Source organism: Bombus terrestris, chromosome 7 (assembly GCF_910591885.1).
Source record: "Bombus terrestris chromosome 7, iyBomTerr1.2, whole genome shotgun sequence".
NCBI classification, from domain to species: Eukaryota; Metazoa; Arthropoda; class Insecta; order Hymenoptera; family Apidae; genus Bombus; species Bombus terrestris.
Genome location: NC_063275.1, coordinates 9,153,775 through 9,180,442, shown reverse-complemented (window position 1 = coordinate 9,180,442; position 26,668 = coordinate 9,153,775). Strand labels below are relative to the sequence as shown.

The 26,668-nt window shown below is 32.3% G+C and overlaps 1 protein-coding gene across 17 annotated transcripts in view; it reads left to right on the top strand.

Annotated features, from left to right (window-relative positions):
* Positions 1–26,668, top strand: part of LOC100645374 (protein cycle) — a 120,727-nt gene that overhangs the window by 16,119 nt on the left and 77,940 nt on the right. For 5 of the 17 annotated variants that reach the window (XM_048407459.1, XM_048407457.1, XM_048407461.1 and 2 more), the window contains 2 exons: positions 4,243–4,302; positions 22,924–23,395. The exons of 1 other annotated variant lie outside the window; for it this stretch is intronic. In XM_048407459.1, the coding sequence (XP_048263416.1) occupies positions 4,254–4,302; positions 22,924–23,395 (521 nt within the window). In that variant the 5' untranslated portion in view covers positions 4,243–4,253. Of the gene's footprint in view, positions 1–2,685; positions 2,722–4,242; positions 4,303–15,214; positions 15,688–15,712; positions 16,194–22,923; positions 23,396–26,668 lie in introns of those variants that run through there. 11 more of the 17 variants (XM_048407455.1, XM_048407464.1, XM_048407465.1 and 8 more) reach the window with 6 other exon arrangements.

Genomic DNA, 26,668 nt, shown 5'->3' with positions numbered 1-26,668 from the left:
TCATTAATCATTAACATAATAACGAGAGTAAGGAAATATCGTGTACTTTGGGTCTAGCAAGAGAAAATATTAATAACAGAAAGATGATTCGAGTAACTCTATGGTAGCTAGGGAACATTACAATAACAACTAATACAATAAGCAACAAAATAACTGGCAGAAATAAGATGATATACACGTTACTAAATTATGATAATTGAAACTGGAAATATTAACATTAGTTAAATAAGCTTCTTTTCTTTTAATGAATGGAAGTTATATTTTCATAGAAAACTGCGACCATCGAGTTATCAATGTATACGATTAATAACAAGTTAAATAGTCTGTTTTCAAGTAGATCGCACTATTATTATCGCTATTATCTATTATCTATTATCGCTCAACTGCTAGATGAGTTACTTTACCTTGACTTAGAGAACCTACTTAACAAGTAAATTTGTATTGTTTTTAGAACATGTAGCTTTAAATGTAATATTGTTGCAAATTTTTATGTGATCCCTTCGTCAAAGAGTAACAATAAATACATACAACTACGCGAGCGTAAAAGACATTCCTATTTACTATTTCACAACTCGTTCTATCACTGTATTGTAATAAGAAACGTGGATTTTTTACGTTTCGTGTCATCTACATTTAAGACCAAGTTTGATTAGGTCACGTTACAGAAAACATATATAATATCGTCAAAAGTACGATAATCGATAGTTTCTTTTACGTAGTTGAAGTTCTTTGTAGCCTTAAATAATAATTTCAATGTAATACGCAGACATGCCAGTAACGTTAAATAATCTGTTGTATGTTATTTATAATGTCTTGCGAAAGTATTTGAATACTTGCTGTTAAAATCTTCTATGTACATATATATATTATGTGTAATATATTATATATATATATATTATACAAAACATTTGAAAATTCGGCTAACACTGTAATGAAATAGAACTATTATAATTATACTGATAAAATTTGAAAGCAGTCTGATAATGTATTTCGAAGTTACAAGATATTTATTGCAAACGCCAATATATACTTAATGAAATCAGAATGCAGCAGAATTAGAACAGCCATCCTAAAGATGTAAATGGTTCCACTGCGTGATATGCGTATACTTACACTAAATATCTTTTAATTTCTATGTATATTTTCGTATTTCTTTCAAACTTTATCAACGTAATCATAATAGCTTTTTTCTTTTTCTTATCATTCTAATTAAAATTTACGTTTCGTTTGCAAAAGACATTCCGCAAATTAGTTTGACCTATTGTAAATAACAGCATATAGGTATTTTTCCATTGTTTCGTACCTTCAAATATCTCGTTTACGAACAAATATAAGTAACTGTTGGATAAGTGAAACTATTCAACTATTAATGATAGTTGAAACATTCGAATTGTTTTTACGTAATCTTTTCAAGATAGATGTACTGTATAAACCAAGTGCCAGATTATTTGGCTGGTTTTCTATTCGTTGTTTATATAAGGTGTTAAGAAAAAGAATCTAAGAATTTAAAAATTCGTAGTATTCGCCAAGAAGAGCAAACAAATGTTGAATCAACATAGGTCTTACGATCAATTCTTTGGAAAGTAAAATCGATTATTATCATTTACGAACTTTCGATTTTGTCATGAGTGAGTTTCTCCGTTGAACGTAAACAAAGAGATCGACTCAGAAGTACGTTAGCTTAAGGTTATTAGCACAAAATTATTATTAATACGGATAGAGATTACTTCATACATGCAAACTAAGTAGAAACCTTCTTCCTTATAGTAAATGTTCGACATGTTTTCCTTCTATCGCAACGCAAAACTCATATCTACGTATCATAGGTCGTTTGTGTTGACAACTTTGAGCTAACGTACTTTTGAATCAATCTTTTTGTTTACGTTCAACGAGGAAACTCGTTCAAGAAACAAGCTTTACGACATCGAATGTTCGTAGATGATTTAAGGTAGGTTAATTGGATATCTTTTGCTCCTCTTAATCAGTACAATAGGCCCTTAAAGTCTTGGGCTCTTTTCTTAACACCCTGTATTTATTGTCGAGGCGTGTGATTGTTGCCAAAGGATTCGCATAATCATAGTAGTTTGTTTCATTACAATTTTAATCAAATTTCAATACATTTTATCAGGTCTGTAAATATGAAACCGGAATTTGCCTATAGATGGCCCTAGCTGATAATGTAGTTATCACTAAACTGCGTCATTGATGCCAAAAGTCTTTATTGACATCTCACAAACATTTTCGACTCAGAACAATACAAGTTTCATACAACAGAATAGTTTTTAATAGCGTTGAACATGTCGAATTTTGTGCCTAGAAACTACGATTTGCGGACAGCATTGATTTTCTGTTACCATTTAAAGAAAGCTGCTGCAGAATCGCATCGAATGCTTGTCGAAGCTTACGACTAAAACGTCGTAAAAAACGACCAGAATATCAAAAAGGACAACACAAAGTAATTTTATTTCATGATAATGCACCATCACATACAGCAAAACCGGTGAAGGAAACGATTGAAGCGTTCAGTTGGGAAATACTTTCGCACGCGGCTTACTCACCAGACTTGGCTCCGTCCGATTACTATTTATTTGCATCGATGGGACACGCACTTTCTGACCAGCACTCCACTTCTTACGAAAATGTACGAAAATGGCTCGATGACTGGTTTGCCTCAAAAGAGCGACAGTTTTTTTGGCGTGGCATCTACCAATTGCCAGACAGGTGGGAAAAATGTATAGCTAGCGATGGGCAATACTTCGAATAAAATATTTTTAATCATTTTCATACAATAAACGTGTATTTTCTATACAAAAATTCCGGTTTTATATTTACATACCTGGTATATACATGCATAATACCTACATTTATAAGAAATATTTACAAGTCCCAGAATACTTTTGCAAGCTACATTGTTCGATTTGATCGTATTCCTTTTCAATACTTATGATAGTTGAAGAAGTTAGTAATTTATTTCGTTATTGATTGATCACCTCGCGGATGTTCTTAATTTGACGTCCTGCGCGTTTAAAGATGAGAATCGTTCGTCGTGTTTCGTTTACGTCTGAGCAAACAATTCGGAGCTTAATTAACAAGTTATCGAGCCAATTATAAAAACGTACAATTGCCTGAAGGAAGGTGATCCTCTAATTTGACTTACGATCCTTTTGCCAACGTTATGGATGTCGGCGCTTCGTAAATATTAATTTTATTTTCTTTATTAGTAATTGTCAATTCATATTATGCATATAAAATATTTTTTATTAATCTACTAACGATTAAATGGTAAAACAACGCTTTATAATTTATCGGAAGATATTAAATGAAGTAATAAATCGGAGACACTGAAAAAGGACTTCAACAATGTAAAAAACGAAGTTCATCATAGTGTTGAACATTTTTCCAGAATTCAGAAAATTATAGTATGTATGTGAAGGAAGGAATAATGGTGAAAAAAACATTTAACAAGTTCTTGGAATTTTCTCTTTCATAACGATATTGTTGGAAAACAAAATGTAAACTTGTTGGCAAAAAATTGCAATTAAAATGTTGCATAAATACGACATTGATACTTCATAAATCAGTAAAAAATGAAAATGAAAGTCTTATTATTTTTTTATATAGCACATGAATAATTATTGCGATGCCAATCAGACAACAATTTTATTTGCGATAGATATTATATCTATTAAGTAATTTCATTTATGATTTGTATTTTGTTTGTATCGTATATTTTATTTAACGATAGTGTAGACTTTCGAAGTATCACGAGTCTACTTAAATCAGGTTATTTATAAGCTGAAAAACACACGTAATATGAGCCATTCTCATGGAACGATATGTCATTCCTTGCAATTTAATTGCTGTCTAACACATATTTCGTGTTCCAACGCCACATCGTGTATACTGGACGTAATATTAGGCTTCTTTTGCGAAATTTATTTAACGTTCACGTTTCTGAGACGAGTCTCAAATTTTCTACACATCGACAAATTCGATAGAGAGATTGAAATAGTACTTACAAGTTTCTGTTATAATCAAACGTATACGTATCCTTTTTTTCACACGCAATAAATCGATTAACGATTCTTTAACAAGGAAAATGACAATGAAATACGATTATGTCTTGATAACGTTCCTTGAAAAAATTATTATTAAAAGATTTAGGAGAAGTTTGGAAACTTATTTATGTATGTTCTTAAAATATTTTGTAAATCGTGGCATAATCAAACATTTTATTTACAGATAATTGGGCCATGCAGCCAAATGAAGGGCCAAGTGGAACTGCTCGAAGTAGATTTGAGGGTATGCTTAGTTTTCTCCATAATTTTAAGCTAATACATAGATATATTGAGTTTTAATTTGTATTTTAACAAATTACTAATTTCGTCAATTAAAAGAAATAGAGAACTACATATATCATATATATATATATATAGATAGATAGATAGATAGATAGATAGATAGATAGATAGATAGATAGATAGATAGATAGAGAGAGAGAGAGAGAGAGAGAGAGAGAACTATCACATTACCAGAAATAAGTCTAGTACTTATATTAACATTTTCTAGCACTTATCTTGTGCGATATTTACTATTATTATTAATTCTCTGATTGATCTCTTAATTGTCCGATTTTCCTTCTTTTATTACTTATATAGTTTTCAAAATATTCTTAATAGATTGATTTATCATAACGTTGTAAATGTTAATTTATTACACTCCTTTTTATTACTTATTTGATTTTTGAAATACTTCCGAATAGATTAATTTAGAATATTAGTCATAACTTATTACACGCTTTTTAAAATAAATATGAAATAATCCACATTGTCATATTATATTACTCATATGCGATTGTTTGTATATGTGTATACAATTGATTTTACACAGAAATACGTCGAAATAATTATATACTTTATATACACATATCAATGTAATAAATCACGTGACTTTCTGTTACATAATACAAATACACAGTCAAGATTGACTGTATTAATACAGGAAAGAATTTGCAAATAATGAAAAACAAATTATTAGAATTAAAATTAAGAAAATAGTAAAAGGATAGATGCGTCGAGAGTTTCGAATTATAGTAGGTAATTACAGCTCAATACTTATTCGTTATATGAGCATAATCAAGGGACGAAAGAATATGTTTTCACAGGCTGCAGCTTTTTCCGGAAAAATATTGAGTTACACAAGATTGACCAGTGTTATCTTACCAATCAACGGAAAGAACTGATTTCCGGAATCTCTGGTCACTCAGAAATCGGAGAAAATAATTGATACCTTGATGTGCTGCTAGTAACTAAAGAATACTGAGTGAATGAATCTAATAGATTTTATCCGAGTAGAGATCATTAATTTCACTATGTAAAATAACTTGATAGACGAAACTTGACTCCCATAATCTTTAATAGTAAGTTAATTATAGAAAATGGAAATAATCGTAAATCAACATATAGAAAATTCAGATTAATTTAGGTATTATAAAACTTTGAAAAATAATTTGAAATGTCTGCCTACTTATCATAAAATTACTATATTTATAGGACAAGAAAGAATAGCAGATTAATTACTATGAGAACACGATCAATTGCCAACGTGATAATATGAACTACCTGTTGGCAATGTAACGGAATTTTTAATGTCACTTACAATATACAACAAAATATAATTACATACCTCATAATTAAATAATCCAGCTTGCAGGGTAGGGTAGCTATGCCTATGGCTTACAACAGTACCATTTAAGGTTTCAGAATTAAGAATATGTAATAAATATATACTATATAAAATAGTCACGATACCTATTCATATCTCTAATTTGAACAACTGATTTTTTTTTACAATACAAATTTGAAATTTCTAATCAATGAAAGTCAGTCAACGAGCATTCTCATTGCTAAGAATTTTGAATTTCGTATTATAAAAAGATATGAATCGTTCAGGATCGATGATTTGGTGGTAGCAATACTTTTCAGAATGACTTACTGTGCATAGGTACATATGCGAAATTCCATAATCTTCGATATCAATCATCAGTTATTTACATATTGCATACGAATATATCACGCACCGTTTTAAAGCTCTAGGGCATAATTGAATTAAGATTCTTACCAAATTTCACAAATTACGAATTACTGTCGTTAGTAAAAATTTTTGCATGACACGTTAACAGGTTTTATAATATAAAATGAAATTTTGCACGCCAATTTTATAAATCATAAATTATCCCCTTATTTTATTCGACGAAACGTGATAAAATTGTAAGAAAGAGATATTAATGATAGGCAAACTATGATGCAGATAAAATCTCTGTGGCATAAACCATCTTAAAAATTTGAAAACGCGACAAATTCTTCAACGAGAGATCGCACTTGCTGCAATTTTTCCCTGTAAACTATAAACTAACCAGCGCGGCGCCCGATCCGCGTTTGTCACATTTGAGGATTATTCCCGAGCGAAATATTTCAGTTCAAAAATTTACGGCCGCCGGTAAGCCGATGAGGCCCGTTAACAAAGGTTAAAGATCGTTGTTTGAAATACATTGTTTCACGGCGAATAATTGGATAAGCATGATGCACGAGGGAGAGAGAGAGTGAAAGAGATAGAGAGAGAGAGGAAGAGAGAAACAGAAAGGCAACAGCGTGCGAAATCAGCGTAAATTAATCGAGGATGATCTCCGGTTACTGAAAAATCACGCTAATGAGTATGTAGGGCCGATTTAGAGAAGGGGTCGAGGAAGGTCTCTGTGGTCACTTCAAACGTCGATGTCGATCATAAATTGGGGGCTGATACGATGGGGACGATGACAATTACCGTTGCGTTACAAACAGATCGGTACATACGGACCGACGTTCGAGCTTAATTCGTGTAATTAGCACTAATTAATACAATATACTCAACTCTCACAAGATCTTAGCATTGATCAGGGATCAAGGGATCAAGAGATCATTTTGTAGATGCTACACATCATCAGTCTTTGCTGATTAAAATACAATGGGTCATGAAAGTTTTCGAATACTTACTATAAAGGATTTTTATAAATATTTTGCATCCGTTCTACGAAACTTTGGGAAATGTCATTAGTACTGCAATGAGATACGATTTTATTGTAATTATATTAACAAAATTTGAAATCAAGCTGAAAATTCATATATGTACTAAACGTTACGAGAAAACGTTATGTGTACTAAACGTATATGTACTAAACGTTATGAGAAATATTCATATGTGATACTACTTACTTACATTTATTATTTGTTATAATCTTTTTTAGAAGTTCATGATGTATCATACTCATATTTATACTGCATACGACTAGCACACGAATATGTTTGAACACATAACATGGCAAATTTTTATAAATGCCACATATGCATTATACACGAAACTTTCTAAAATTTCAATAACATGAATTCAGGTTACGATTATCATAATTACATTCACGAAACCTAAAATGAATCTAAAAATGTATGTAAAAATTGTATGTAGAATAAACATATATCGAAGCATGAATAACCATTGTAAGCACGTACTAAATGTTGAATATGATCTCACTGAATATTGAGGTTTATTAATACCATATAATAAATAATTGACTGTTTAAATATTTTTGATCTCTACGAAATATGTACTTGTAGTATCTACGTACGTTTCCAGATTTGTTTGAAACTTTACCAATATAATCTCATTTCAGTGCTAATGTTTCAAGATGTTTCGCATAACACAATAATATATTCATAAAAGATATCTACAAGTGTCTGAATACATTCGTGAGTCGTTGTATTTAAATACTGAAATTCTAATATAAATTGCGTATTTTATATTTATTCGATATGCATTAAAACGTTCTTTCATAATGTTATTTGGTCGTGTAGTAATCGTATCGTTAACTATTAGTGTGCGAAATAATCAATTTTAAGCTGAAAAATTAAAGGAAACTATTTTTATTTCTGTATAATGCCATATGATTTAAAAGTTACATAACTACCGATCTATATATTTTTAATATTATTTTGTATCCTTTTTACTATTTTATTTTGTTTTATCATCGTACTATGTACTGTTTTGTCAACAAGCAATTCATCGTTATTAATACTTGATTTTCCTATTAAAGCGAATAACTATAACTGACTCTGTTAGAACAGAATTCTTTTGCACTATGAGAAAAATTATTCTTTTATTAATTATTAATCATAAGAACATATTCCTTCTGATGTTTCTATAAAAATGATATCATACAGTAAAATTAAAATCTAGTTTTACTGGAAACGAATATATTTATCGTTTAATTAATTATTGATTTACTCAAGTGCTATGTTACAAATAAATAATATCAAGCGTAACAAGGCGAATGGTAATTTTTGGTCGTATACATATCGTGGGAATTTTCAAGTCGACGAAGAAAAATTCAATTCCTCTGAAGATTAATTTACATTCCTAACGTTGTGTTAATATAATTTACTTTAATCAATTATGACTAGAAACTGTGGAATATAACAAAGAGTGATTTTATAGTATACATATTTGCTGTGACCCGATTGAATATCGACAATACCACGATTCTTACAAAATAATAAGAGAAACTTTTTTCATAAAACATCCACGCTCCCTCCCGTAGTATCTTTCGAGTTGTTCCTGTTTACGAAGAGCCTGTACAAGAAGTCCGCAAACGTCATTCGGCATCTTCTTCATTGTGTAAGGACTGCTACGATGAGTTGCATGTAGCTGCATTTTTAAATCGAGCAAACAGTATTTTGTGCACGCATACACATGTATACGCATACACAGAGAAAGAATTAAATTTTTCATTAATAATGTGAACATAATCGAAAACATAGGAATGAAAAATGTTAGATATCTTTTTGGATACGTGTCGATATTTATTATGACTTCGCTGTTGCGTTACTTTTCCGTGAAATTCATGCGTATTTATTGACTCGATTGGTATGCTCGATGAATAATGGTTTCTTTTACTCTCATATTGAATCCTGTACACACACGCAGTGTGGGTATACTGGTATTAGCGTCTGGCCTGAACAATTCACATTTTGTTGGCTTCCTGTGATAGATATTGGGAAGAAATTCCTTAAAATGCACATTTTAAAGGTGATAATACCAGACAAACTGTCATACAAAAGTCATAACAAACGATGTAAGTAGTACACGTGTTACAAATATCGAATGAGTTATTTAGTTTAATTAGTTATCTCGACAAGAAAATTTTAGAAAATTATTGAAATACATGCACTATATTTTTTTCTAATATTTTCATTGAAACATCATTGTGATCTTCATAAAATTGTGAACTATATTATTTGGTTAATTCATAATGTTAATATTCAATAAATTTATATAATAGATTTAATACGAATATTCTGTTTATATATTTAATATGATTATTCTGTTTATATCCTGATTCAATTTTAGTTTTGCTTTCAATTAGCTGGCTGTAGTGTAAGTCAAGTCAATGCTATTTTTCAAACAATATTGTATCTTCACTATTTTATATTTTATATATCAATATATTGTTTCAAAACGTGAAAATGTATGTCGGTAGGAAGTAAAATTATAACTCGATTAGCCATGAGACTAAAAGGATGATACTTTTAAAAATTGATGTATATAACTAAATTCTGAAAATCTTACTATAAAAAATTGCTATGATTTTCAATCATATTCTTCTCAGTGTTCCATATTACAATGTTTCTGAATTTCTTCTTTAATGTAATAGAGGCTGACATTGTTATTTTTACATAATCTCAACATTTAGTTTTGGGAACTAGGAAATCACTAAAATATTTTCTTAAATATCTCTTTAAATTAATCTTCATTCGCCATAATATTTACCCTTCTCCTTTTTATATTTTGTTTATTTGCTTATTAAATATATTTTACAAAATTTTCTAACTATTGTAAATTTCCTCTGTTTGATTCAATTAATTATAGCGTTTTTACACTCATTTGATTTCAATACTGGATTACCCGGCGCTTCTCTCCAATAGAAGTAACCCTCGCGTTACCTTATTGGAAATTTTCCAATGACCCCTTATACCTTTAAGGGGAAGAAATTCGCAGGGTTGGGACCCTGATTCTTCGCACATTCGATTTTATTCGAATTTCGGGACAACGGAATCGTGGGTATATCATTTTTTCTAACTACTTTCTTTTTCTTTCACTCGCATTACGTCGTGACTAAAAATATTTTGAAAAATCGATCGAAACACATTGTTGCTAATTTATGTCAGATTCTCGAATAGATGAAAATGAAGGTGGTTGCATAAACGTAGTAAAGGAAATATTAATTTTTCGTCTTCTTGGAGAGATTTTCGACCTAAGCATACTTTTTTGTTCTTAGAAAATTTCTCAAATTTGAGGAAATTATGCAAGAATCATTATTGATGTGAATGATTTTTCACTTCAATTTTATGCTACAAATTTTCTAACAATATAAACAATCTTTACCTACATTGAAATGAAAGCGAGTTTAAGACAAAAAAAATTTGAGAATCGCAGAGTGATCGATTAAATTTCGTTTAAATTAGTCAAGTTATTGGAATTCGGGCAATTCAAATTTGAATAAATTAAAACACCGTTGCTAACAGGAAATTGTCATTTCCTTGTTTAAATATCTTTACAAGTTTCTATGCTTATCTTTATTAGTCAAATCACTGGATTTCTAGCAATTTTGAACACTTTGTTCCTATGAATTAATTAATTTACGCGACTTGAGATATGTCGAAAGATGTTGATCCATTTCATCTATTCCTCGATTTGACGTAATAATATTTCTAGTTTCGCATTTATTGATATTAATTCATTAATTAATTAGTTGAACTATATCATATTGTAGTATCGTAAGGAAAAAGCCTGATTAGAAATCGATCAAAACAATGTCGTCTGTCCTTTGGTTATTAGTTTATATAGGGGAAAAGCCTATGTGACTAAAGTCACCTAGTTCTTGCGGAGCGTTAACAGGATGGGATTAGAGAGAGGAAAAAATAACGCTGTTAGAGGGGGACGATTTGAATTTAAAAAGTTGTTGTTGATCGAGAAGTGAGAGTGAGTCGAGAGGTCAGAGTTAATCGAGGAGTCGAAGAGTAGAGTTGTCAGCGTTGTTGAGAGATTGAGTGGTTAGCGTTGTTGAGTTGCGTGAGTTATTAGCGTAGCTGAGAGATTGAGTTGTTGGTGTTGTTCAGTTGCGAGAATGGTCGAATTAGAGTAAGATTGTTACATTTAGTTCCAAATTAAACAATCATCGTTTTCTGTCTAATTAATATCTGTATAACTAACTTATTGTAAATAAATTACAAATTATAAATAGTATCAGGAAAAAATTTATACCTAAGTTTCCACGATACTACAATATCTTTACTCTGTTTATAATTACTACTAACATTTTATAAATATCTTCAAATAAATTTCTACGAAAATTCTTATAAATATACTATGTGTGACAGGAAATTTTTGAGCTTTCATTAGCACTGTAATGAGATACGATTACCATGATTATAATGGAAAAATTTCAAACAATTCCAAGAATCTATCTATATAAAAATAATTTTAAACATAGCTTAATAATGATCCCATTAAATATAACGAATAAATATATAATAATGCAAATTCAAATAATTCGATGGCCCGTGTGATGTACATATGTTTGCAATAAATATTTTTTAACACACATCTGCATTTTTAAATTCATATCAAAGATTAATACTATCACGACAATCGTGTCTCGTTGCAGTGCCAATAAAATTTCAATATGGTTTGTAGACATAACGTACATAATATAGGATCCATAAAAAGTTTGTACAAGTATTTAAATACTTTCGTTCAGTACTCTACTTGACTACTTTCCTCTTATCTTTTTTATTAAATATAAAATTTTTTTCAAACAGTTTAAGTTCAAGTAAGTTCACTAACTTTGGCAAGATTTTACCGATGTATATCTGAGACAAGAAAGAAAGTATGTTCTGTTAATCTCCCATTCGAGTCAATTAGTGTCATATCAACGATAAGACGTGAAATTACAAGATATCGATACCATTCCTCAGTGTTTCGCAGAATAAACAGTTCTCAAGCCATTCGAATGACAGTATCGTTAAGATGCAAACTATTATCGCGGTTTCGCACTGTAATTAACGAAACCTGTATTTCCCAATAGGAAAACAGACAGATGAAAATAATTGACGTAATACTCCGTTACGGATATGCTTCCAAATGTACATATACCTCTTAGTGTGCAAAAACATCATTAACATTTTTAATGACCCGCATCTTAAATCCAGACAATTTCTACTAAAATTATAAAGGAAACCATAAGTCATTTTTATTGATTTTCGAATTTTTGTGCTATTTGTTGAAGAAAACTTACTTTAAAATAATATCATTGGGAAAGGAACGATTTGGTAGACTTAAAGATATGCAAAAGCCAGGAAAGTATTCGAATACTCATAGATACATTTTACGAATATATTATGTGTGTGTTTGAAGCATTTTAAAATTTCATTAGGTCTGTTACAATACTCGACGCTCATCATTATATTGGTAGTTTAAAACAAACTTGATTTTACAAATATATATTTCATAAAGACTAGTTATACGTTATATTAATAAACGTCAATATTCAGTGGGACCATATTTAACACTCAGTATATGCTTAACATAGCTATTCATGCTGTATACTAATATTTTACTAAATATGTATTTGTTTGCAACATACATCTTGCAATTTCTACATATATACATCTTTAGATCGATTTCACATTTTACTAATATGATCGCAACAGTTGTGTCTTATCACAATGCTAGTGATACTTTTAAATATTTTATACAACACGTACAATATGAAACTAAAAATTTTCTATAGTAAGTGTTCAAATACTTTCGCGAGTCAACGTAAGTTTCATAAAAAGAGGTGAAATTTATATTCACGATAAATATTAAAAGTGTACAAAATCAACAACATAATTCAAGATTAAGGAGTTCTTTGCAACAAGGGACGTATCTGTTAAAATCATGTTTCGAAATATTCGAAGTCGAAACTTTCTTTCGTTTATAAAATCGCGATATTTACGAGAGACATCTATAAATTCAGTAATACATAAACTTTGTTTTTAACATACACTAAAATGATAAAAAACATGAATCTTTACTCGTAGTAAAAAGTGATAAAGTTTTGAAGAATATGATTTTGAACGTCGTTCTTCCGAATATCGAGTTTCCTCGTTACATTACTGCATTGAAAGTAATTATACGTGCGCAATATTTTATTAAACGCAGATTTAGATAAACATAAAGCGATAAAATCAGATATAGGAGCTTTTTAAAACATCCATTGAATAGAAAACAAATATGAAAAAAGTATTAAATTCGTAGCTTAATTTGATGTCAAGATCTATAAACTCTTTTTTTTATGTATATTAGAATTAATCTTCGATCATTTTTTGTAACTTTACAACACTAATTTACACAGATTATAAGTTACATAGACAAAAATTGTGCATCGCTAATTTTGAATGTGAATTCAAAATATATTGCGTATCGAAGTTATTGCCTATTATTATAGGTGCAAAAGATGGGTTTTGAAAATAATTGTTTTAATTTTAAAAATATTAAGATGAATATTGGTCAAAGATAGCTTTCAATTAACTTTATGCAAATCAATCATTTATAATCTTTAAAAAGGCGATAAAAATATATATTTAGTTCGAAAATCAAATAAAACTATAGTATTAATTAATATAATACTAATTAATATTTGAATTTTAAAATTCCCCCTCTGTAAAATGCGAGCTATTGTAACTTTTCCCTGTAGTTTACATATATGTAGTGAAATCCAATTCTGTTTATCTACCTTACTAACCGTTCAAAAATCGCAATGGTCAACTCCAAAAATTGAAAAGTATAAGAGAAAAGTGGCAATATTATAAATACTGTTTTGTTAATTTATTTTAAATTTTGCTATTATTTATACAATTTCCTTCTAATAAATAGACTTATGGACACAAGTCATTCATTTTTTGAAAATTAAACATTAATCGCGTATTTATGCAATGAAATAAAGTAACAAACATGTGAAATTGATCAGTTTGGGCTTTAGGAGACTCTTATGCCCGAAGGTTGGGGATAAAACGTGGCGATATTTCTTCTAATTGAACAATCGAAAAAGGAAGTCGTAGCTTTCGAAACAAATTTTGAGCGATTCCGATGAAGTGATTGCGCGAAAACCTTATTGGTTTCCTGTTGAACCTTGCCGAGGGATTAGACCTGCGTATGATGATCACGGTACCATCGACATCGACGCTGTATAAGCGCCGAGGTGTAGGGCGGTTTTAGTCACTCCCACTTGCGCCGGCGACACGCGACCGCGTGGTCTATTTCCTCGTGTCTCGATTTGCCGCGAATTTTCAAAGTGTTCGTTGTTTCGGAGATTTGGAAAATTTGGTAGCTCTTAACACGGAAATTAGTTCCAGAGATTTAGAAATATGAAAATTTCGAAGCTTTAAAAGTGGATGTGTAAACGCATAAATGAAGATTGTGATAATTTTAATCGCGTGAATTTTGTTTTGCTGAAATTGTAAAGATTTGAAAAGGTATAATAACGTAAAACGTTCATGTATTCAATAACGTCAAGCTCTATCAAATTGACACGTACCAATTGATACGCACCCTCTGATATGTAAAGGTCTCCTTGAAAGACAAAAGACTTGTTGATGTCATTGTAACGAAGATTAAAAGCTTCTTGTGGCTCTAGAAAAAACACATCGATAAAGCATTTTCACCGCAAAAGACAGCAAATTATCGTGCAAGTTGGCTGAGTTATCTGAAAACTCTACTACTCTCGTCGAAAGATACTGAGCGATATCAATATCGTAATCGATGACATAAGAAAAAGCGACTCTACTTAGCACAAAAAGACTGGAAGAAAATCGACTTGAACATACTAGTAGTACCATTCGTGCTATTATAGCGGCAGCAGAAGTAGGTCGATAAAGGTCATTTTTCAAAGAACATTATTTCAAAGAGTAACATACGATTAAACAAGAACAATAAAGCACTTAATTGAGCGACCAACTGTCGAAGCTTTTGGAGAAGGGAATAGACAGAGAGAATAGTTGGCATAAACGTAGAAGCAAGCAATAGTTTTAGTCACTCCCACCTGCTGCGGTGGGCCAGAAGAGCACGTGGTCCAGAACAGCGGTAATCCGTATTGCGTCAGGATCTATCATCGGTGTTGTTCCACTTCCACCTCCAGCTAGTCCACCACCACCATCACTACCACCACCCGCGCTCAGTATTCGTTTGCCGCCTCGGGTGAAGAGTGCGCGTGAGTTCGTAAAGTCGTTTGCTACCACCACTACAACCACCACCTCTCTAATGGAACAGTAGTGGCACGGTAAACGATCGCGAAGGTTGCCAACGGTTGTGGCGTTCCTCGTGTATCGTATGGTTCTCGAGGTGGCCGCCTCTTCTTTCGATAGCACGTGGTAGCATCGAAGAACTCGCGATATTCGACTCAGTGGTCCGCGAGCGGCACGACCTCGTCGTCGTCGAAGAGGCACCCTCGAAGCACGAGGGCATCGGTTGAGAGGAGGGAAGGCGTGAGGCCTTCTGCGCTCCTCGAGGATGACGCCGCTTCCTCGTCGCCGGCGACGACGTGGATGTACGCGCTTCTCGGTAAGCTCTAAACGACGATAAAATATTAGGAAAACGTAGTCGACGAGAGTCGAAACGTGGTTGCAACGTGTAAACAAGTGTCTCAGTGTCCGTGAAAAATTCTGCTCCGTTGTTTGAAACGCAAGGACTGTACGTTGGAATTGTCGCTGGTGAAGTTCAGCTAAAACAACGAGGAATTAAATGTATTTATTTATTAGAAAACACGTTAAATTAAATTTATCGTATTATTTGTTCACGAAGGATTGACAGATTGTTTCTTCAGTTCGTCTCGAGTAACGTGATTCGAGGTGCACGATCGCCTCATTTCCTGGTTCGTCTTATATTCCTCGAGTGCAATAGTGGTGTTCTTTATTGTTAGAAAGCATTTTATATTCGGTGAATATTTGGTGGAATGACACGTGTCAGTGAAAATGTGCACCGTCTTTCTAGGATGCTCCGATTTCGACATAAAATTAACGCTTGTCGACGAACTACGTGCCTCTGGAATCTCACGTTGCGCATCCAAGGTATCTCCCTACTTTCTTCATTAACGTCGCCTATGACTGTCCGTTGCAACGATCTAATCATATTGTAAATATGATTTACGTATTGTTACTCGAATGTTTGTCAGACCAAGTAGAAATCAGCTTATCTTCGAGACTCTTCAATTCCTGGTAATTTCTAAATTTCTTTCTCTATTCTCCATATCAAATTTTTTCTTTCCTTCTTCTTTTATATCTTCTCTTATCGTAATCAGAGATCAATGTGAAAATGTCTGCTTTATTTATATCTTAAGCGAATGCCTCTTCCTTCGCGCAAAACGTTCATCTTATCCTATTCTCGTTGTTGAATGCGAGGTTGATAATTCTCTTCAATAATCATAATAGTCTTCTTCGTCTAATATTGGTCTCTTCTGATTTGATACGGGCTGGCATTATCTTCTTATCTCTGACTATTACATTCTATATCATTAGCAGCACCCTTTTTCTGCATTTCTCAAGGTGAATTGAACGCGAACGATCATATCATAGTTGCACGTTTGCTACAAAAAATTCATTTCTAAAATTGAAAACGAGATTTTGCACGGGTTTAGAAGCACACTTTACACTTTAACAGATAATATTTATTATTATGATTAGAATTTCTTACCTTGCTTAGTTCCCCTTTCCCCTTCTCTTTTCTTCCTCTTTTCTTTCAATTACACTTTTCGAGAAGATACTTGTAAAATGCAATTACGTTTCTAACATTATTCAATTGTTTAATTTTACATATTCGATAGGTTGATTGTACAATGATGACGAATAAAATGAAAATTGCCCGGAGGATTGAGATATTGTACTTTTTATCATTTTTATAATTTTGTGAATTTATAAATATCCCTCTTTGATAATATGATATAATTATATACTTAAAATATGTGTCTTCTATTGCTGCAATTTGATAAAAATTTGAAGTCATAACGCTTACTTTACTCGAGGTTAAACGAAAGCTAACGTTACATTTTAACATTATCTTCGTGACAGGTGAATACAATTTTTTAAACTTGTATTGTTTAGAGGATATTAAACGCTATTATCGAGCGTTAAATGTAAATCCATCTACTAGTGCCCTTGTTATACAAGATAGTAAAAAAAATTGCTATAGTAGGACAAAGTAGAAATTCCGTTAAATAATTAAAATAATGTTCAACTCCTAACAGAGTAAGGAATAATATTTAAATACGTAAAAATATTAAAATATAGAATTATATATTTTGCAACTTCAAAACGTGTATATTGATTCTACATCAAAGACAAAGGCATTTAACAAGTATATTATTGAATTTAAAGCCGAATTTACACTATTTCACTTTGTTGGGACATGGGGGATGATCGTCGCTTTCACCCTCATTTCATCCGTGTTTGACACTGTGCAAATTCGGCTTTTGACTATAAATTGTTTCAAGCCAATCATCTTTTCTTTTCGTGTAATAAATCGGCATCGCTATCATTATTGATTTTATTTGTAATTGCGTAAATTTCTGCGTGTCATGTAATAGGATGAAAAGATCACTGGTTCCTAACGTCTTTAACGTCTTTCTAAACGACACTGGTCGTGTTACAAAATTACTGTCGGTGTCATTACAACATCATGATAATCATTAGTCTACAAGTTTCTTTCTTTCGTTGTTGTATCGAATTACTGAATGAATTTTACGCCAGATGTGTTGTGCAAACAATATTTAATAATCTTGCACTTGAATTTTTAAATATTTCATCTAGTTTTGCTTATTACTTGACGAGAATTCCATTATTAACAATTTCAGTAAAATCACTTTTTTTTATAATATACTATAGAAATACAGATTGATATAGTAGAGACATAGAACAATATGTTGTAGGCTGAGCCACATAACGTGGTCAACCGACTAGCGAGTGATTGTACGTGTAAAAATAAGTCGAAAATGTAGAATGGCATTTTTTCACAGAATGCTTCGTTTTCGAGAAAACTAAATTTGAATTTATTCGCGTGTTAACATATACGCATTAGGCCAGTAAGCAATTTAAATATATTAAAGCTCTACTTTCTTACAAATGGAGCCTTAAACGGAAAACTTCCATTCTGCATTTTTGGCTTATTTTGTCATGTGGATTGTTTACTCATATATCTCCAGCTGATTTTACTCAAATTTACTCAAATTTACTCAAATCTCCTGCTGATTGTTTTGTTCATACCCAGTTGTTAGTCGTCCAACTTCAGGTATGCTTGAAAAATGTTCAAACTCGATTTTCTCGAGAACGAGGCCTGGTTAATATGCCAAAAAATAACTTATTTATGCACCGAGAACCCCTTCCCCCTTCTAACCTGTTGACCACATTATGCGACACACCATTAGAATAGATAAGATAAAACATTTGATATATTTTTAATGAAAGTTTAAATTTGAAATAACTAAAGGCATCCTGGAAGTTATATTTGACAAATTTTGCGTAAAGAGTTAACTATTTATTTTGAGTTATTTATTAACTTTAAGTTGATTTTATTTATGGAAATTAGAACCTTATGATATCTTTGTTATAGGAAGAACAAGAAATTAATTTAATTTTCAACAAATAAATTTAGTCTCATTTTTTTTTAACAATTTTATGCTATCGATGTCTTTAATTGGTTTTGAACATTGATTTTAACCATATTTGACTCGAATGTCTGCAATCTTATTTTTACTGACGTTGTCTGTATATTGGGTCGTTTAAATTCATGTAAATTTTTTAAGTTTCTGTGTTTTAAAAAATTCCCCGAAATTCGTGAATCATTTTCCAAGCTTCTAGAACACTGCGCAATAATTTTTATTACTACATATTATATCAATCTTTTTAAGCAAAGCAAAATTTGAACGGAAATATGGAAAAAGACGAAGAATTACTTAAAACTACTGGTCGTAAACGACCCAGTATACACATGCGTCATGGGTTAAACATGTTTTTCTAACCAAATGTAGTCGATTAAGAGTTCTGCTAGAAGTTGCTTGGAGTGATTACAACCTATAATCTTGATTCTTCTTATACGATCAACTTTCACGATCATTTTATTGTTCCTAAATGACATTGATTCTACATTATTTCTTATTACGTACTTAACATATTTTCATTTATGTAACACTTATATATCACTTAAAAATATTTTCTGACATTGCTTGAAAATTTTATAATCCACTCTAATCTCTTTTTAGGATTGTACTAAAATTTATATGACATATAATATATTGTGTTACATACAAATTATATAAAGTTTATTTTTCACTGTTTAAATAATGAGCAATTATATTTTCCTTACGCTTTATTTTATATTTCATGCAATTATTTGTCTTTCTATGTTCAGAAATAAAAATGGAAAGACTATTTTTAAATTTTCATGTTAAAATTGCTTGATCTCGTCCTTGATTTGGAACACAATTGTCTTCGTTTCTTTACACAACTTCATGGAGAGCAAGTTGCATAATGAATATTTCATAATACAAAGTATGATGAACAACTCATTCATTAAACTCACTTCTACCAATTTTTAAAGTTTATTCCTATTTATTTCAGAGATAACTTAACATTTTCTTTCATATATTCTACACACACGATGTACAAGCTTGTATCTAAGAGATTTATATAGACAGAAAGTATATACATATTTTTCATAATGTTTCAAACTTCTAAACTGCAGCTTTTTTTTTAACTTTCCTCTATCTAGTTAGAAATGAATGAAAGAAATTATATTTTTATTTAAAAATCAAGAATTGTAGTTTTAAAAACGTTTCTCTTTTTACTATTTAATAAAATATAGGAAACGATGTTATTATTCTAAAGCCAAAAATTTAAATTACGTTAATTTCCCTATTACGCTAAACACAACATTCATCTGTGTTTCTTCTTAGAATTTCATTCACAACAATTTTATGATACCCGTCTCACAACATCTAGTACGGTCATCAAATGAATGATTCTTTTATCAAATTAAAAGCAATGAAGGTAGTGTTAATTAGGGGAGAATTACATCATTTCGTATCACTAAGGCATTCTACGTGGAGGGTCAATGGGCTCTTGCAACAGCCGTCGCTTTACACTGACATATTAACACGTGCACACAGGCGAAATGCCATAAAAATACGAAATTGTCTGTCAGCCAGAGAGGTGCAATTAATGTGCGGTTGAAGGCGTACGATTCGCCATAGACCATGTTAGCCCCCTGATTCTTCGCCAATTTGTTATCCGTCTACCAACGCGCTAATGATTCCGAACCTCGTTGTCTTCGCACAATGGCAAAACATTGTTGCCGTGAAAATTTAATTATCTCAACGATTTTTCGAGGTCCATTAAACGAGTATCTGCTGGCTATTCTTCACGATACAGGACGTAGATTAACCACATATAATAGTTATCTCTTCAAGATGATACCTGCCCATCATGTGAGCATGTGAGTTAAAAATGGAAATATGATTAGGTTTAGCTGAGGAGAAAATGTAAATCGCACAACGACGGAGGAGCAGCAATTTATATTTTTACTAAAGCTTAATGAGTATTATAATTGATCATAACATTCTTCATACATGCAAAGCGTTGTACTCGTTAGTGGAAATATTCTATCTACCATTTCGTAAATTTTATCATTTTGTTTTCTCGATTCTCGCATTCATTTCATACAACCACATGTGTATTAAAATTAGGATCACTCTAAATTCGAAAAATTGGATGGCGTACAAATCCCGTATGCTAGAAAAATTAACAGTGTACTGTAACGTTAATCCCAATCCTTAAGCGGCATGCTGTTTCATATCGAAAACGATTATAATCGGCTTGGAATATTCACTTAGTTCTTTCTTGTTAATCATCGTACGACAACCTAATGTCAAAGGTCTGGTTCTCTATTTCCGCCATCCGCAAATGCAGAAAATTGACAATTTCCTAACGCGTGAGAAATTATTTGTTAATTATTTGTTAAAGAGGCCAATAGAATAAAGTTTATTTCTTCAAGAAACAATAATACCGAAATGCAGCATTGTTTTTACTTTAACATACAAATACAGTTTTGCATGATTATTCCGCTACAGGTCAGACGATATTTTCATCCTGTTCTATAATTACCAGATTGTGAAAGTACAAGAACCAATATATATTTCTTTGCTAATCGAACGCATAATAATTTACATGAATTTCGGCTTGAAATCTTTTTGAGCAGATCTATCACACAATGCTCGTCAAGTATTAATTTATCTCTTATATATTATTAATATTTAATCTCTTTCATTTATTGTATTTTCGACAATTTGTTCTTCTTTTCCAGTTGCGATTGTTTCGCGCTATCTTGAATTCACTTTATATGATGATTTGATCTTTGTTAATAATATGGCACTAACCTTTTTGTTTTATTAATATAATTTGAATTTCCACTTGAGATTATTCTATTTTTATAATAAAACTATTTAATTTCATTACTATATACATATACCATTACCTTTGTCGAGAACTACAGTCCCAATTTTGTGTATTATAATAAAATATGATAGTTTCTACTTATGTTATTATTAATTTAAAAAGTTTTAATATTATTTTCTAAGTTCAGAAATGTTTTAAATAAACACGATCATAATTGAGTTGGAGATACGCCCAAGAATAGTAAACAAAAAGGGAAGAAAGTTGGAAACAAGAAAAATGACTAATCTTCTTCGTGTTTAAAAACAGCGTCCATAATATGGTTCATAGTTTCATCAATTTTAAATAGTAATAATTATACGTAAAATTAATTAATTGTGTAGAGATCATTTATTACATAATCCATTACATGATTTAGTAGTAAATGCATAATATATCATTAGCATATTTATTTCTCCTTAATCGCGTGCAACAAGGTTGGCGATAAGAACTCAAAGAATATTTATTGCGATTCGGTGAATCAAATAATTTAAACGAATTATTTAAAATACCTGTAAATGTGTAAGGCGTGCAATTTAAAAAGTCATCTTTCGTAAATTAGAATCAAAGATTGTTAAATAAATTTCATCGCTCTTAAAAAATGTAGCTCCTAGTACGAGAAATTTTATGGCATCGTTGACTGCGTGTGGATTCGAAGAAAAAGTTCGATGTACAAATTATGCCAAGTTCTTGTTGATAGGATTAATCATTGATAGTTTTTCTTACAATATAAAGATCATTATATTAACAGTAACAATAAAGAGGTTACTATAATCTCTAATAATAATCTTAATTCTTTTAGTTTTTGAGTGGCGCATTCATTAACGTGGCACGAATCCATTACCATAATTTTTCAATCCATCCAAGATTCGAATTCTTTTAATTTTTGCATGATCTATTCATTAATGTGATACGAATCGATTCCATTCCAGTTTTCGAACTAGAAAACCGATTACTATCAAATTCGCCCGCATGCAAATTTTCATTCTTTCCGTCCTTAAATCGTCGTTTCATTGTCACTCCTGTCGTTGCATCGTTGTTTTCGTTAAAATATATCGACGAGGAGAGGAATCTTCGACCATTTGCTCCGAGCAGAGTCGTTGATATGGAGATTGAAAAGTATTCTTTAGCGCGATAAAACGATTCCCTTATAGGGACATTCCGATGGCTCGGTCAAAAAGATTCAAACGCGCATCGTTCACGTTCCACGAACACGTGAACTCGTCTTGTCCCGATCTATTCGCATGTTGCAACCACTTTAGGACGCGGCCGTAGCGAAATCAGGATCCGGGTAAAAGAACACGGCTTTATGAATCTTCAGACGAGGGTGGATTACTGCCAGATAGCGGTGGTGTCGTGGAGAACGATGTTATGGTCGGCGATGGCACCTGCGTGAATACCTGCGACCTCCATCAACATCAACAGCAACATTCTCCAGGTCATCGTTATCGCCAAGAACAACCGCAACTTCAGCAACAGCAACAACAACAGTATCAGCAACAACGTCAGCAGGAGGAGCTGGAAGATTTTCTATACTTTCGTGGACCACCGGATCAGGAGATGGTGGCCCAAGAAATGGCACAGAGTTATACGCAGCTCCTCCACCCGAGTCAGGAGCCACAGGAATTCATTTCGTTGGAGGAGCTTCATCCGCGTATTCACCAGGAACATCGTGTTCACGATAACCGCGGTCGGGTAGTCTCAACGATCTTGTCGTCCGATACCCAACTCTACCAGCATCATCATCAACAACAACAACAAGGGAATTACTATAATCTCTCCGCTGTTCAAGAGTAAGTGATAAAAGCTATGCGTTGTTGTCATGTTTAAATAGTTATCGTTTGTACCCCTCTCCGTTCATCATGGCTACGTACGTTCTGAAAATAAGCGTTTTAGTTCAGGCAATTACGACGGTAGAACTCCATTATTTACTCACATGACATTTTCGTTAATAGTCGATTAACTGACTCCATTAATCCGAATATGAATTCCTGCGAATGAAAAATAATAGATAGAGAAGAAAATTAGTGAACTTAAATGAATCTTTGCCCATCACGTGTTCAAATAAATGGAGTTCCACTGTACATTCTTATAGTTGTACGCTTCATCTGCGCGATGGAAATCATTTTTCGGTGATTCAGCTTTGGTCTGAAGTAATATAGTAGAACTTCTTTCAGATTAGTGGAACAAATATTAACGCCTTGCACTTGAAAACCATTTCAACGTTTCTTTTCATCAACTCGTTAATTGAAACGCGAATTTCTGGCAGAAAGTTTATGATTACTTTATTTCCTTTATCAGTTTGCTATGATTAAGAAACGTTAGTTTTTGTCATCTATACATATACTCATGTATATCATTGTATTAATATATGTTTATATCTCACAATGTTTTTAATTATTACCAACTTTCAATTATTTAATTTAGATTAAGTTATTTAAATTATTATTAATAATTACTCAGACGAGTAATAATGAAAAGAAATTCGTTCCCGGAATTATTATACACTTTTATTTAAGAAATTTTTTCCAAAATAAAATGTTTCATTTTGAGAAAAATAAAGTGCCCCCTGAATTTCAGAGGCCTTATCATCAGCTTTGTATTATAAATGCAATGTATAAAAGATTTACATGAATTGATTATAAAATTATAAAACTCATATCCATAACAGCAAAAATATCGTGACAGCGTAATTGGCATTCTGAGTGCAAAGAATTAACACTATATACAACTACCAGCTAGTTCCGAACAAGAACTCATAAAATATAATTTTGTTATCGATGGCTTCGAATATTTGAAAAATACAAAAATAATGGTAGCATGTAATTAAAGAAATACATAAATAGATAAGTTACACATGGCGCTAGTATACTAGTGACAGTTGATTGTTCCTTTAGCTCTTCATATTGTTAATGCATCTTTGGTAAATTTTCATAGACGCTTACGAATAATTTTTTATTGTCGTATTTCCTGTGTACTGTTATTGTCATATGTACGTGGTCAAAAGTATGATGCTCGATTGAATTTGTTCTGTCTATCATTATTCATAATTGTGACATGATTGGTGTGTCAGCATCGAAATCTCTAATCAGCTGACGAGTTGATAATAAAAATTCTATGGAAATCGGTTTTCAGATTATGACATAACTCGATGTATCTACGATATAATAAGACGATTACTCGTGTTATCGGTTAGCCTTGAATTAGCACGTGACCTCATTAATCGTTGTTATTCCTGATTCCTTCATTTCCATTAAACATCTAGAATATGCGCTTCAAATCCGCCTCTGTATGTAATTATCAATAACTATTCGCTTGGAAGAAGTTGATTTTGCATGTTCCTCATTAAATACTAATAAATCTTCCGACTGATGCATCCTGCCTTTTTTTTTTGTACGTGGAGAAATCCTCATAGACACTCCGCCGCTGCTAATAATCGGTAACAGCAGAGTAGTGTCGGATTTTTACCGACTAAAACTCCACGATGACCATCCTATGCGTATGACAGGAGTGCTCCAGGAACGTCTTATGAATTGTCTTCAGTTGCACCCCTTTCCCGCGTCCTCTTGTTCGTGCCAGTTCTAATAATTCTTCGACTGTTGAATTTGGAGCTAGGGGGGGGGGGGAGCATTGCCCCTAGTGCCATCCCCCCTTCTAGTCGCGGCTCGCTGGGATCGCGGTGAAGCGGCTCTGGGCCGCCTGACTGCCATCCCTCTTCGTCGCGTCACCCTACAAGGGTGAGAGTTCTTCCCTCTTTCTCTCCCTGCCCCCTCCTTTACGAGCATAACCTCCTCGCAGAAGAAGCGGACAGCCTCGTAAAAAATTTTTTTTTTTTTTTTTTTTTACGTGGAGGAAATCTTCATAGACACCTTCTCGCCACTCTGTGCGTGGGGCAGGGGACACAGGGCGGCAGCAGAAGGTAGTGCCGGATTCTTACCGGCTAAAACCTCCACTACGTTCAGTATAGTAGACCAGCTGCGAGCAATCGTCAGCCCTGGAGTAGCCTTCACACTTCTGCAAATACATTCACCAAGGCGAGGATTCGAACTCGCTACGCGTTGTCTTTCAGTTCGAGACCTCAACAAGCGTACCTTTTTTTTTTTTTTTTAAACTTTGTTTATTAATTCCAGGATTTTTACATATTTGTTTTTACATGGTTTTTTTTCCAGAATAAACGCTGAATTCTAATTGTAGGGTGGTACAGGCAAAAGTACCGATACGCGACGGTACGACGTAGCCATGCATTATTACATTTTTTTTTTTTTTTTTTTACGCCTATTATAGTTAGTTAAATTTAAGCCGCTGTTGCGCTGAGGTTATGTGCGATGTTTTAATTTATGTCCTGAAAGCCTGGACGCAAAAACAGGACAGTTCGCTAGCCTATTCAACAAGCGTACCTGGCTACCCCACTGACACATCCTACCTAAATAGGTACTTAGTATGCTATTTTCTTCCTTTGCCAATTCATTAACCAAATTATATATAGCGATAATTAGATATGGAACGTTATTAAATACGAAACATTAAATAAAGTCGAATTATTTGAAAATTTTACATGATATGTAGAAGGTCATTTTTTTCTATCAACTCATTAAATGAGTGGTTTTCGTCCTAATTGTTTCGTTCATAATTTATCAGTGGACGTTACTAATCCTGATGCGTTCTCTTGGCTGTTCACGACCTAATTCTGTTTTTATAATGTTAACAAAATCTCGAATTTCAACAAAGTATAAAAAAGAAAAAAAATGGTATGCATGATTTTTCCTCTCAATTTCATTTTAAACGTCTTCTTAAAACATAACAAATACATTTTGTTTCCTAAAATGCAAGCAGAATTGAAATGTGAAAGTTTGAGGATTCACTTTTGCTTGCATTTTAGGTACTAAGTACCTATTTAGGTAGGATGTATCAGTGGGGCAGCCAGCTACGCTTGTTGAGGTCTCAAACTGAAAGACAACGCGTAGCGAGTTCGAATCCTCGCCTTGGTGAATGTATTTGCAGAAGTGTGAAGGCTACTCCAGGGCTGACGATTGCTCGCAGCTGGTCTACTATACTGAACGTAGTGG